The sequence below is a fragment of the Pseudorasbora parva genome, chromosome 11 (assembly GCF_024679245.1).
Source record: "Pseudorasbora parva isolate DD20220531a chromosome 11, ASM2467924v1, whole genome shotgun sequence".
Taxonomy (NCBI): domain Eukaryota; kingdom Metazoa; phylum Chordata; class Actinopteri; order Cypriniformes; family Gobionidae; genus Pseudorasbora; species Pseudorasbora parva.
In genome coordinates, this window is record NC_090182.1 from 3,436,436 (window position 1) to 3,451,028 (window position 14,593).

The window sequence follows — 14,593 nt, forward strand, 5'->3', positions numbered from 1 at the left end:
CAGTTTTTGGAAGTGAAAAAGTCATTGTGTAATTTACAGTTAAAAACCGTAAACTGATATTCCCAGAATTGCCTGCATGACACTTCACATTTGATGTATTTTCACTGAAATTACTCTTTTTTCTTAGTTTTTTTCTAACCAGTTATGTTCATTAGGGTTTAATGTTACATTTAATGTTGTTAAATTAATGTTTATTGCATTTTTAAAGTGTCATGGGCCGGTGTTTAGTGTTTGTGTGAATGACACTGGGCACCTTTGATATATTAGCGTTATCCTCCTGAGCTTTGATTCGTCATGTGACTCTCATCTCCACTGTGATTGGTTGTCAGTGTATATCAAAGGTACATCACAGATATTAGCATTTCAATAGGTTGGTAATTCAACACTATTTCAGTCAATGAAATACAGTTATTTACTGTAAATTTAACTTACCTCTTTAAAACCTTAAATGTTGCTACCGTATTTCTTACGGTGAAGTTCTGGCGACCACAGCTGCCGTTTGTTTTACCGTAAATGTTATGGGGATTTTTTTACTGTGAACTCTTAGGTCGGCCTCTTGTATTGAGCCGTTGATTCAGGGAACAGTGATTATTTAACACACACTCCACTCCAAACGCCGTCTTCATTTCAAAAATACATTTAGTTTATTAAACACAGCCAAGCATTTCTAAATTCAGTTCATATTTCAAGAAATTAAATCCAAGCCAAAACAACAAAGTGCTCAAAAAACTGTACTCACCCTGCCACAGATTATATTTATGTTTTTTTTTTTTTTTTTTATGAAAGTTGTGGTTTTCTGACCCATGCTTGAGACGGTCACACCACAGGACAAATCTGAGATTGGGCTCAAAAATGTAAAGAATCAAAAGACAAAGCAGTTTTTATAACAACAGGTCCATGTAAGAAAATAAATGTTTAACCATTCACTGCATTTTAAATGATGACAATACTAATTATATTAATTTGTATCATATCACATCAATAACCCATTGATCTGGAAGCAGAATCAGATTTAACTGTGATTTTCTGCTGTAATAATCAGTTTAACTGGTAAGATCCTCAGAGGAGTTGTGCATTCATTATATAAGAATGGAAAGACAGTCTCAGTGAAGGACGTCCTGAATGTGAGTAAATGTGTGTTAGTTACAGGATCAGAGAATGACACTGTTCCTCTATCATAGTCCAGCTGAACTCTCACACGCTGAAGCTTCACTTTAACAGGAAAGGCAGTGAAGGGTTGATCTGGGGAATGAGAGCCGTATTTGCTGTTCACGTACCCCACAAACCAGATATTAGACTCAGAGAAATCCTTTCCCTTCCTCTGGTTTGATGCTGTGGTTATTCCAAGACCCCAGCCTGTACTGTCACCGACCTCCACATCCCAGCAGTGTGTTCGTGAGTTAAAGCCCTCAGATCCCAGGACACATGGACACTCATCAAACCTCTCTGGATTATCAGGAAGTGTTTTATCTTCATCACTGAGCGACACACACACACTGGTCAGACCAGACGAGAGTGTGAGACGAGGATTTGCTGTGTTTGGATCAAGAGTCAACGGAGCTGCAAAGAGAAGAACATCAGATTACAGGATGAAATATGATCAGAAATGTAAATATAAAACACATATAAAGACTTTCTATAAATCCTGCTATTATGACAAATATTATTATTATTAATATAAAAGTTATTGTTATTACTGTAAATATATATTAAATTATTATGGGATCTCCTTCAACGCTTTCAGAATCTTTACTTATTTAAATGATTTTGTTTCTATATTTTTCAGATATATTTTAATGACAGCAAATTTATTAATCAAAAAGGTATTATTTTATTCATCAAAATAAACAGAAACATGTTCAAACTTTGCTAAAGTGATTGTTTTGAACAGGTATTAAATAAAACATTATTTTAGCTAAAGTATTTGTATTAATACTGTGCCTTTTGCCCCATGTGTGGCCCTCGTCACCTCATACATTTTAAAAAATTTTTAATAAAGTAAACCACTTTTATGATTTATTTTCACACAAAATCTGTTGCTCCATAAATGTTCAATACAAACATGTATATTTTTCTGTATATCATACACTATATGAAAGAGATCATAAATCCTGCTATCATGACAATGGTCTGTCAGTTTCTGTCAGAATGGATCGAGGCTTCAGGTTTAATATCATATTCAATAAACACTATTGTATCCTAATACATAAGCAGAGACCATGAGGAACAGACTTCTGTAGTCATTATGAGTTCACTGTATGATCTGATGATCTTCTGAAATACAGTTCAGATTCACTCAGAAACTCGAGTGATTATTAAATATATTTCTATCAGATGTTAATGTTGTGTGTGTTTCTATCTGAAGGATGTTTTGCGCTGGTGTCAGATCTGCTGAGACTCACTGTGTTGGACAGTTTCCAGCATCTTCTTCCAGACTCTGGACCGCAGGTTACCCAGATAACGGGACACATCAATCAAAGCTCCAGAACTCATCCGTGGATCCGGCTGTGGGATCTGGACTCTGGAGGAACATTCAGGAGTCAGAACTGCAGTGAATTTGAGTTCAGATCCACTGAGAGAAGAGATACGAGCAGCTCACTCACCTTTCCATTGAGGCGTTAAAGTTCTGGAAAATATAGAGTTTGAAAACACGTTAATATCTTATCAAACACTCTCATTGTCAGTGAGTCTCAAGTTGTTTTATACTCAAAGAATGAAGCCAGATTGATTGGTCACCTTTAGAAACGAGACGTCATTGGCTTTCATCATCTCCTTCATGTCTCTGATTGTGTGTGAAAGAGCTGAGATGTGTGTGTTCATCTCCTCCAGCTTCTCCTTCATCCTCTGCTTCTTCTGCTCCTCTTCCTCCCTCAGTGCAGTGATTGTAGCTTCTTCTTCGTCTCTGAGAAACTGATGAAGCTTCTCAAACTCTTCTTTAATCTGACGCTCTGTGTGCTCAGCTTGAGACTGAAATCACATCACATTCACTTCAGTCAGCTCTGTGTGAACACACACTCCACTAATGTCAATAATAAACTGTGTGTGTGTGTGTGTTGAGTGTTTAACTCTTTACACATCCTCACCTCGATGTGTTGGATTGTTTTATCACACTCTCCTTTCATTTCTTCTCCATGTTTGAGCTTGTTTTGTAAGGACCTCAGCGCTGTATTAAATTCCTTCTACAGGTTAAGATGAAAATCTGTGAAACTGATGAAGCTATAAGAGGTTTAAACATTGTGTGTCTGGATGTTTTTATTGTTATATTAATATTTTAATGATGAATGTCTCAGAAGCATTTGGGCCTGAAAATGGCAGGACATATATCTTTTAAGGTCCTGTTCTTTGCGATCCCATCGTTCAAGCTTTAGTTAGTGTGTAATGTTGCTGTTAGAGCAATAATACCTGTAAAATTATAAAGCTCAAAGTTCAATGCCAAGCGAGATATTTTATTTAACAGAAGTTCCCTTTCGAGGCCTAGAGCGAGCGGCTGGTTTGGACGACACCGCTGCACTTCCTGCTGTGATGACGTCACTAGAGCCGTTTGTTGACTAAAGCTCCGCCCACAAGAACACGCAAAATAGGGGGCGTGGTCTCGTTGCTCTCCCGGGTGGAGAAGAGCGCGCATTCAGCTTGCATCGCCAGTTATGGTAAGAGGTGGGACCTTTCCGGGCAAAGTGCGCTAAGCTGCTGTCCAATCACAACACGGGATTACAAGCTTTACAAACACATGAAAAACGGATCCTTTAAAATGATTTAATTACAAATGATTAACATCAAGAAATCACCAAACACGTGTTTTTTTGCAATGGCCAATTCTTAATTATTATATCCATGCAGTTGTAAACTTGTGGTTGTACAAATGCAAATACAGGAAGTGAAAGAACACTATATTGCCAAAAGTTTAGGGACGCCTGCCTTTACTTGCACATGAACTTTAATGCCATCCCATTGTTAATCCGTAGGGTTTAATATGGAGTCGGCCCACCCTCTCAAACAGCTTCAGCTCTTCTGGGAAGGCTTTCCTCGAGGTTTAGGAGTGTGTTTATGGGGATTTTTGCCCATTCTTCTAGAAGCTCATTTGTGAGGTCAGGCACTGATGTTGGACGAGATGACCTGGCTCTCAGTCTCCGCTCTAATTCATCCCAAAGCTGTTCTATCGGGTTAAGCTCAGGACTCTGTGCAGGCCAGTCAAGTTCCTCCACACCAAACTCCTCATCCATGTCTTTATGGACCGACGCTTTGAGCACTGGAGCGCAGTCATGCTGGGACATGAAAGCATGAAATTGTCCAAAATGTCTTGGTATGCTGAAGCATTAAGAGTTCCTTTCACTGAAACTAAGGGGCCAAGCCCAACCCCTGAAAAACAACCCGCATCATAATCCCCCCTCAATCAAACTTTACACTTGGCACAATGCAGTCAGGCAAGTCCCATTCTCCTGGCGATCACCAAACTCGTCCATGGGATTGTCAGACTGAAGCATGATTGGTCGCTCAGAGAACACGTCTCACTGCTCTAGAGTCCAGTGGCGGCTGCTTTACTCGACTGCATCCCACGCTTTGCATTGCTCTTGGTGATGTAAGGCTCGGATGAGCTGCTCGGCCATAGAAACCCATTCCATGAAGCTCTCTACGCTGTTCTTGAGCTCATCTGAAGGACACAGAAGTTTGGATGTCTGGAGCTGTTGACTCTGCAGAAAGTTGGTGACTTCTGCACACTGTGACCCTCAGCATGTGCTGACCCTGCTCTGGGATTTTACGTGGCCTAACACTTTGTGGCTGAGTTGCTGTTGTTCTCAATCGCTTCCACTTTGTTATAATCCCACTAACAGTTGAGCGTGGAATATTTAGTAGTGAGGAAATGTCAGGAATGGACTTATTGCACAGGTGTCAACCTATCACGGCCCCACGCTTGAGTTCACTGAGCTCCTGAGAGCGACCCATTCTTACACTAATGTGTGTAGAAGCGTCTGCAGGCCTAGCGCTTGATTTATACACCTGTGGCCATGTCTACTAGTCTATTGCATACACAAATATTATGTGTGTCTGTTTAGCACTGTATTTATCACATGAAATGAGAGACATTTGTCTTACCTTGTGAGATGAAACCACTTCACTGATGGGTCTGAATGTGTGTTTGGTGTGTTTCTCTGAGACTATGCACACGACACACACAGGCTGTTTGTCCTCCAGACAGAAGAGTTTGAGTTTCTCACTGTGTAAACTGCAGATCTCCTCAGACTCTGATGAACGCCTCTCATTTCTCTCCTTTATCAACGATTCACACAAGTTTTTTAACGTGAGATTAACTGGAGGATCAGCTTTTGAGGATCTTCTCCTGCAGACGGGACACTCCTGAGTGTCCTGAGTTTTCCAGAACTGTTGTAGACACTCTTTACAAATACTGTGACTACAGGACAGAAAAACAGGAACCTTGAAGATTTCATAGCAAACAGGACAAGAAAGCTCTTCAGCAGATTTTGAATCCATTTCCTCGTCTTGTAAAAGATCCGATAATCTACAATTTACTTTCACTTTCTAATATTTGCTTTAAAAGTTAATAATTACAATAAAAATCTAATTCAGAAACACACAATAATCCTAATATAAAGTGTCCTTCTCTGTTCTTCACAGCTCTGACTCGTTTCAGCTTTCAGTAAAAACGAAAGTAAGAAATAATAAGACAAGTCTCTTCCTGATAGGGTTTGTAAGAGGGTGGAGTTTCTGGTGTTACATAAACCACTAAAACTAGTCACAAGTTAGACATTTTATTTCTTTTTATACTTAATAATGTTAAGTCAGTTACATAAATGTGTACATTGACATAATTTGATACCAAAAACCCAAAACTGATTGTCCTTTGATGAACTGCTAGTGTCTCTAATATAAGACTGTCTCATCCTCCAGCTGTAGAGCTCATGATCTCCACTAGGGGGCTCTCCTCCAGACTCTTGTGCTGTCTTATCATGGACTACATTACCCATAATCCACTGCCTGGACTCATGCTCGATTATTCAGTTGTGTCTAATTAAAATAAATGGAGTTCAGAACTGGTCGATTCTGGAGTTGGCAAACAACTGGATTGTGAGTGGAGCAAATGATGGAAGGAAGTGACTTAGATAGTAGAAGGGATTTGGATATGGAAGGAGAAATGTTTGATCGAGGTAAGGAGGGATCTAGAAATGGTAATTGGACCGTAGTAGAAAATAGGAAACGAAAGAATCATTGGTGTCCTATGTCGGGTACGGATAGTGAAAGAGAAAACGGGGCAACTAGAAAGAAAAAGGAAGCATATAAAGTACTGATGAAATTTACTTCAGAATCGGTGAGTGCAATAAACATGTCTCATCCTCCAGCTGTAGTAAATCTGAGTTTTTATTATTATTTTAAAACACAAACGGGTAGGTTTAGGGAAGGGATTGGTTGTGACGAATTGGAGTTAAATGCTTTAAGTATTTAGATGAATTACCTATTTACACATTTCTATTGCAACAGGTGAGGAATAGCAGAATGTAATTTTCACATTTAATGTTACATTTGTTGTAGCAATCAATGGACGCATTTGCAATGGGTGAGAAATATCTACAAATGACGTGTAAAACATTTACAAGTGATGAATAGTCTACACTTTAGATTAGGGGACGCAGAAAGCGTTGTAAATGCCTTGTATACGTGTGCAGATCATTTGTAACGGGTGATAAAGATTTGTAAATGATTTATTCATGCGTTTACAACATCATCTCTAAGAGGTGATGAACACTTTGTACTTTAATGTAAATGCTGACTGGTGAGGGTATAGACAGCTGTCTTCTCTGACACGTGCACCTGATGCTTCACTGGAGGGTAAACCAGTTCACATTATCACTAACGTTAGACCCATCACAGAACACCAGTTCACATTATCACTAACGTTAGACCCATCACAGAACACCAGTTCACATTATCACTAACGTTAGACCCCTCACAGAACACCAGTTCACATTATCACTAACGTTAGACCCCTCACAGAACACCAGTTCACATTATCACTAACGTTAGACCCCTCACAGAACACCAGTTCACATTATCACTAACGTTAGACCCCTCACAGAACACCAGTTCACATTATCACTAACGTTAGACCCATCACAGAACACCAGTTCACATTATCACTAACGTTAGACCCCTCACAGAACACCAGTTCACATTATCACTAACGTTAGACCCCTCACAGAACACCAGTTCACATTATCACTAACGTTAGACCCATCACAGAACACCAGTTCACATTATCACTAACGTTAGACCCGTCACAGAACACCAGTTCACATTATCACTAACGTTAGACCCATCACAGAACACCAGTTCACATTATCACTAACGTTAGACCCCACAGAACACCAGTTCACATTATCACTAACGTTAGACCCATCACAGAACACCAGTTCACATTATCACTAACGTTAGACCCATCACAGAACACCAGTTCACATTATCACTAACGTTAGACCCATCACAGAACACCAGTTCACATTATCACTAACGTTAGACCCCTCACAGAACACCAGTTCACATTATCACTAACGTTAGACCCATCACAGAACACCAGTTCACATTATCACTAATGTTAGACCCATCACAGAACACCAGTTCACATTATCACTAACGTTAGACCCATCACAGAACACCAGTTCACATTATCACTAACGTTAGACCCATCACAGAACACCAGTTCACATTATCACTAACGTTAGACCCATCACAGAACACCAGTTCACATTATCACTAACGTTAGACCCCTCACAGAACACCAGTTCACATTATCACTAACGTTAGACCCATCACAGAACACCAGTTCACATTATCACTAACGTTAGACCCCTCACAGAACACCAGTTCACATTATCACTAACGTTAGACCCATCACAGAACACCAGTTCACATTATCACTAATGTTAGACCCATCACAGAACACCAGTTCACATTATCACTAACGTTAGACCCATCACAGAACACCAGTTCACATTATCACTAACGTTAGACCCATCACAGAACACCAGTTCACATTATCACTAACGTTAGACCCCTCACAGAACACCAGTTCACATTATCACTAACGTTAGACCCATCACAGAACACCAGTTCACATTATCACTAACGTTAGACCCGTCACAGAACACCAGTTCACATTATCACTAACGTTAGACCCATCACAGAACACCAGTTCACATTATCACTAATGTTAGACCCTTCACAGAACACCAGTTCACATTATCACTAATGTTAGACCCTTCACAGAACACCAGTTCACATTATCACTAATGTTAGACCCATCACAGAACACCAGTTCACATTATCACTAACGTTAGACCCATCACAGAACACCAGTTCACATTATCACTAACGTTAGACCCATCACAGAACACCAGTTCACATTATCACTAACGTTAGACCCCTCACAGAACACCAGTTCACATTATCACTAACGTTAGACCCCTCACAGAACACCAGTTCACATTATCACTAACGTTAGACCCATCACAGAACACCAGTTCACATTATCACTAACGTTAGACCGTCACAGAACACCAGTTCACATTATCACTAACGTTAGACCCATCACAGAACACCAGTTCACATTATCACTAACGTTAGACCCATCACAGAACACCAGTTCACATTATCACTAACGTTAGACCCGTCACAGAACACCAGTTCACATTATCACTAACGTTAGACCCGTCACAGAACACCAGTTCACATTATCACTAACGTTAGACCCGTCACAGAACACCAGTTCACATTATCATTAACGTTAGACCCCTCACAGAACACCAGCTCACATTATCACTAACGTTAGACCCGTCACAGAACACCAGTTCACATTATCACTAACGTTAGACCCATCACAGAACACCAGTTCACATTATCACTAACGTTAGACCGTCACAGAACACCAGTTCACATTATCACTAACGTTAGACCCATCACAGAACACCAGTTCACATTATCACTAACGTTAGACCCATCACAGAACACCAGTTCACATTATCACTAACGTTAGACCCCTCACAGAACACCAGTTCACATTATCACTAACGTTAGACCCCTCACAGAACACCAGTTCACATTATCACTAACGTTAGACCCATCACAGAACACCAGTTCACATTATCACTAACGTTAAACCCATCACAGAACACCAGTTCACATTATCACTAACGTTAGACCCATCACAGAACACCAGTTCACATTATCACTAACGTTAGACCCCTCACAGAACACCAGTTCACATTATCACTAACGTTAGACCCATCACAGAACACCAGTTCACATTATCACTAACGTTAGACCCATCACAGAACACCAGTTCACATTATCACTAACGTTAGACCCATCACAGAACACCAGTTCACATTATCACTAACGTTAGACCCATCACAGAACACCAGTTCACATTATCACTAACGTTAGACCCCTCACAGAACACCAGTTCACATTATCACTAACGTTAGACCCATCACAGAACACCAGTTCACATTATCACTAACGTTAGACCCCTCACAGAACACCAGTTCACATTATCACTAACGTTAGACCCCTCACAGAACACCAGTTCACATTATCACCAACGTTAGACCCCTCACAGAACACCAGTTCACATTATCACTAACGTTAGACCGTCACAGAACACCAGTTCACATTATCACTAACGTTAGACCCGTCACAGAACACCAGTTCACATTATCACTAACGTTAGACCCATCACAGAACACCAGTTCACATTATCACTAACGTTAGACCGTCACAGAACACCAGTTCACATTATCACTGATGTTAGACCCATCACAGAACACCAGTTCACATTATCACTAATGTTAGACCCATCACAGAACACCAGTTCACATTATCACTAACGTTAGACCTATCACAGAACACCAGTTCACATTATCACTAACGTTAGACCCCTCACAGAACACCAGTTCACATTATCACTAACGTTAGACCCATCACAGAACACCAGTTCACATTATCACTAACGTTAGACCCATCACAGAACACCAGTTCACATTATCACTAACGTTAGACCCCTCACAGAACACCAGCTCACATTATCACTAACGTTAGACCCATCACAGAACACCAGCTCACATTATCACTAACGTTAGACCCATCACAGAACACCAGTTCACATTATCACTAACGTTAGACCCATCACAGAACACCAGTTCACATTATCACTAACGTTAGACCCATCACAGAACACCAGTTCACATTATCACTAACGTTAGACCCCTCACAGAACACCAGCTCACATTATCACTAACGTTAGACCCATCACAGAACACCAGCTCACATTATCACTAACGTTAGACCCATCACAGAACACCAGTTCACATTATCACTGATGTTAGACCCCTCACAGAACACCAGTTCACATTATCACTAACGTTAAACCCATCACAGAACACCAGTTCACATTATCACTAACGTTAGACCCATCACAGAACACCAGTTCACATTATCACTAACGTTAGACCCATCACAGAACACCAGTTCACATTATCACTAACGTTAGACCCCTCACAGAACACCAGTTCACATTATCACTAACGTTAGACCCATCACAGAACACCAGTTCACATTATCACTAACGTTAGACCCCACAGAACACCAGTTCACATTATCACTAACGTTAGACCGTCACAGAACACCAGCTCACATTATCACTAACGTTAGACCCGTCACAGAACACCAGTTCACATTATCACTAACGTTAGACCCGTCACAGAACACCAGTTCACATTATCACTAACGTTAGACCCATCACAGAACACCAGTTCACATTATCACTAACGTTAGACCCCTCACAGAACACCAGTTCACATTATCACTAACGTTAGACCCATCACAGAACACCAGTTCACATTATCACTAACGTTAGACCCCTCACAGAACACCAGTTCACATTATCACTAACGTTAGACCCCTCACAGAACAGCAGTTCACATTATCACTAACGTTAGACCCATCACAGAACACCAGTTCACATTATCACTAACGTTAGACCCATCACAGAACACCAGTTCACATTATCACTAACGTTAGACCCATCACAGAACACCAGTTCACATTATCACTAACGTTAGACCCATCACAGAACACCAGTTCACATTATCACTAACGTTAGACCCCTCACAGAACACCAGTCTGACCAACTGAGTGAAAGGATTTAACTTAACGCACTGCAATCCCCTGACTTTAAGTCATTCTAAAATGTTTATTAATTTGACAACTAGTAATTTATCATTCTTTAAAAAAAAATTGCTTTAGCATAAATGCATTTTGTGGGTTTTAACAGACCAGCTTAAAAATGTATTGATGCATCAATAAATTATATATTCATTATCTACTAATGGTTTAATCATCATTTGTTCATAACTTGAGATAATGGTACACTGACATTTCAGTGATTAATAATATATTAACTAGTAACTTAACCATTTACTAAGATTTGTTTGGTTACTTTATGATATGCTATTTTTTAAAGATAACTTACAGATTTGCAAATTGTTAGCATATTATACTTAATCATTTATGAATGTATAGTCATGATTTGTAAATGATTAGTTTATCATTATCTAATAATTATAAATAATGTATAACTGAATCTACAAAATATACAAAAAAGTAACAAATGTTAGTAACATTTATGAAATGCAGTGTCATGTTTCATAAATCATTAGTTAATTATTTACTAATCACTTGTAAATGACTTGTAACGGAATTTACAAAACATTTATAAAATGTTAGCATATCACTTGATAATCATTTATGAATGTTTTGTAAATGATTAGTTCATCATTAACTAACCACTTATAAATGACTTACAACTGAACGTTATTATAAAGTGTTACCCATATATCTTTAAAGGTCCTGTTCTTTGCGATCCCATCGTTCAAACTTTAGTTAGTGTGTAATGTTGCTGTTAGAGCATAAATAATACCTGTAAAATTATAAAGCTCAAAGTTCAATGCCAAGCGAGATATTTAATTTAACAGAAGTTCCCTTTCGAGGCCTAGCGAGCGGCCGGTTTGGACTACACCGCTGCACTTCCTGCTGTAATGACGAACAGTTTGATGACTAACAAAATAGGGGGCGTGGTCTCGTTGCTCTCCCACGTGGAGAAGAGCGCGCATTCAGCGCTTGCATCTCCCCGTTATGGTAAGAGGCGGGACCTTTCCGGGCAAAGTGCGCTAAGCTGCTGTCCAATCACAACACGGGAAGCGCTGGCCCAATCAGAACTCGTTACGTGTTTCTGAAGGAGGGACCTCATAGAACAAGGAAATCATCAGGCCGTTTGTAGGACAGAGGAAACAGCGCTGTACAGATAAGCAAATTGTGTGAAAAATACTGTTTTTACACGCGAAACATGAACTCGTTATATTGCACACTGTAAACATAATCAAAGCTTTAAAAACACATGAAAAACGGCGGGTCCTTTAAAATGATTTAATTGCAAATGATAAACATCAAGAAATCCCCAAACAAATGTGTTTTTTTGCAATGGGCAATTCTTAATTATTATATCCATGCAATTGTAAATTTGTGGTTGTACAAATGCAAATGCAGGAACTGAAAGTACACTATATTGCCAAAAGTTTAGGAACGTCTGCCTTTACATGCACATGAACTTTAATGCCATCCCATTTTTAAGCCGTAGGGTTTAATATGGAGTCGGCCCACCCTTTGCAGCTCTAACAGCTTCAGCTCTTCTGGGAAGGCTTTCCTCAAGGTTTAGGAGTGTGTTTATGGGGATTTTTGCTCATTTTTCTAGAAGCTCATTTGTGAGGTCAGGCACTGATGTTGGACGAGAAGGCCTGGCTCTCAGTCTCCGCTCTAATTCATCCCAAAGCTGTTCTATCGGGTTGAGCTCAGGACTCTGTGCAGGCCAGTCAAGTTCCTCCACACCAAACTCCTCATCCATGTCTTTATGGACCGACGCTTTGAGCACTGGTGCGCAGTCATGCTGGGACAGGAAGGGGCTGTTCCTAAACTGTTCCCACAAAGTTTGGAGCATAAAATTGTCAAAAATGTCTTGGTATGCTGAAGCATAAGAGTTCCTTTCACTGGAACTAAGCAGCCAAGCCCAACCCCTGAAAAACAAACCCACACCATAAACTATACACTCGGCACAATGCAGTCAGGTGAGTCCTGTTCTCCTGGCAACCGCCAAATCCAGACTCGTCCATGGGATTGTCAGCCTGAAGCGTGATTGGTCGCTCAGAGAACGCATCTCACTGCTCTAGAGTCCAGTGGCGGCTGCTTTACTCCACTGCATCCCACGCTTTGCATTGCTCTTGGTGATGTAAGGCTTGGATAAGCTGCTCGGCCATAGAAACCCATTTCATGAAGCTCTCTACGCTGTTCTTGAGCTCACCTGAAGGCCACAGAAGTTTGGAGGTCTGGAGCTGTTGATTCTTCATAAAGTTGGTGACTTCTACACACTGTGACCCTCAACATGCGCTGACCCCGCTCTGGGATTTTACGTGGCTGAGTTGCTGTTGTTCCCAATCGCTTCCACTTTGTTATAATCCCACTAACAGCTGAGCGTGGAATATTTATAAATGTCAGGAATGGACTTATTTCACAGGTGGCAACCTATCACGGCCCCACGCTTGAGTTCACTGAGCTCCTGAGAGCGACCCATTCTTACACTAATGTGTGTAGAAGCGTCTGCAGGCCTAGAGCTTGATTTCATAACCCATGACATATCTAATTTTTTCCAAAAATGTTTTGTACCAATGCTGTTACATTCAAGATTTGAACATCATAGCATTCAAAGCTTAGTGGATAATTTTATATCAGTAGTGATCATGGAGATTTAGTCCGAGCAAAAGTAAATAGGCTACTATTCTATTGTATACACAAATATTACTGTGTTTATCACTGTATTTAGCATGAAATGAGAGACATTTGTCTTACCTTATAAGATGAAACCACTTCACTGATGGGTCTGAATTTATGATTGTCATGTTGTTTTGAGACTATGCACACGACACACACAGGCTGTTTGTCCTCCAGACAGAAGAGTTTGAGTTTCTCACTGTGTAAACTGCAGATCTCCTCAGACTCTGATGAACGCCTCTCATTTCTCTCCTTTATCAATGATTCACACAAGTTTTTTAACTCTAGATTAACTGGAGGATCACCTCTTGAGGATCTTCTCCTGCAGACGGGACACTCCTGAGTTTCCTGAGTTTTCCAGAACTGTTGCAGACACTCTTTACAAATACTGTGACTACAGGACAGAAAAACAGGAACCTTGAAGATTTCAAGGCAAATAGGACAAGTAGGATCTTCAGCAGATTGTGAATCCATTTCCTCGTCTTGTGAAAGATCCAGTAATCTACAATTTACTTTCACTTTCTAAAATTTGGTTTGAAAAGTAAATAACGATTACAATAAAAATCTAATTTAGAAATACACAAAAATCCTAATGCAAATCGTCGTCCTCTGTTCTTCACAACACCGACTCGTTTTAGCTTTCAGTAAAAATGAAAGGTAGAAATAAAAAGATTAGTCACTTCCTGATAATGGTTTTATTAGAGGGTGG

General features: G+C 40.0%; 1 protein-coding gene across 1 annotated transcript; it reads right to left on the reverse strand.

The window, feature by feature from the left end:
- Window positions 1-1,012: 1,012 nt before the first annotated feature.
- LOC137092534 (E3 ubiquitin-protein ligase TRIM35-like) lies at window positions 1,013-14,358 on the reverse strand. Its single transcript, XM_067456810.1, has 6 exons — window positions 13,963-14,358; window positions 3,084-3,179; window positions 2,737-2,967; window positions 2,604-2,626; window positions 2,403-2,521; window positions 1,013-1,560 (listed from the first exon to the last, which is right to left on the reverse strand). The coding sequence occupies exons 1-6, from the start codon at window positions 14,356-14,358 to the stop codon at window positions 1,013-1,015; spliced, it is 1,413 nt and encodes a 470-aa protein (XP_067312911.1).
- Window positions 14,359-14,593: the final 235 nt, after the last annotated feature.

What these genes read in the sequence shown, in the direction of transcription:
- LOC137092534 (XM_067456810.1), bottom strand. Translation starts at nt 14,358, where the DNA reads ATGGATTCACAATCTGCTGAAGATCCTACTTGTCCTATTTGCCTTGAA. An exon ending in AAACAATCCAACACATCGAG is followed by an intron (nt 2,968 to 3,083) that starts GTGAGGATGTGT and finishes ATGTGATTTCAG; the next exon opens with TCTCAAGCTGAGCACACAGA. An exon ending in ATGACGTCTCGTTTCTAAAG is followed by an intron (nt 2,627 to 2,736) that starts GTGACCAATCAA and finishes TATATTTTCCAG; the next exon opens with AACTTTAACGCCTCAATGGA.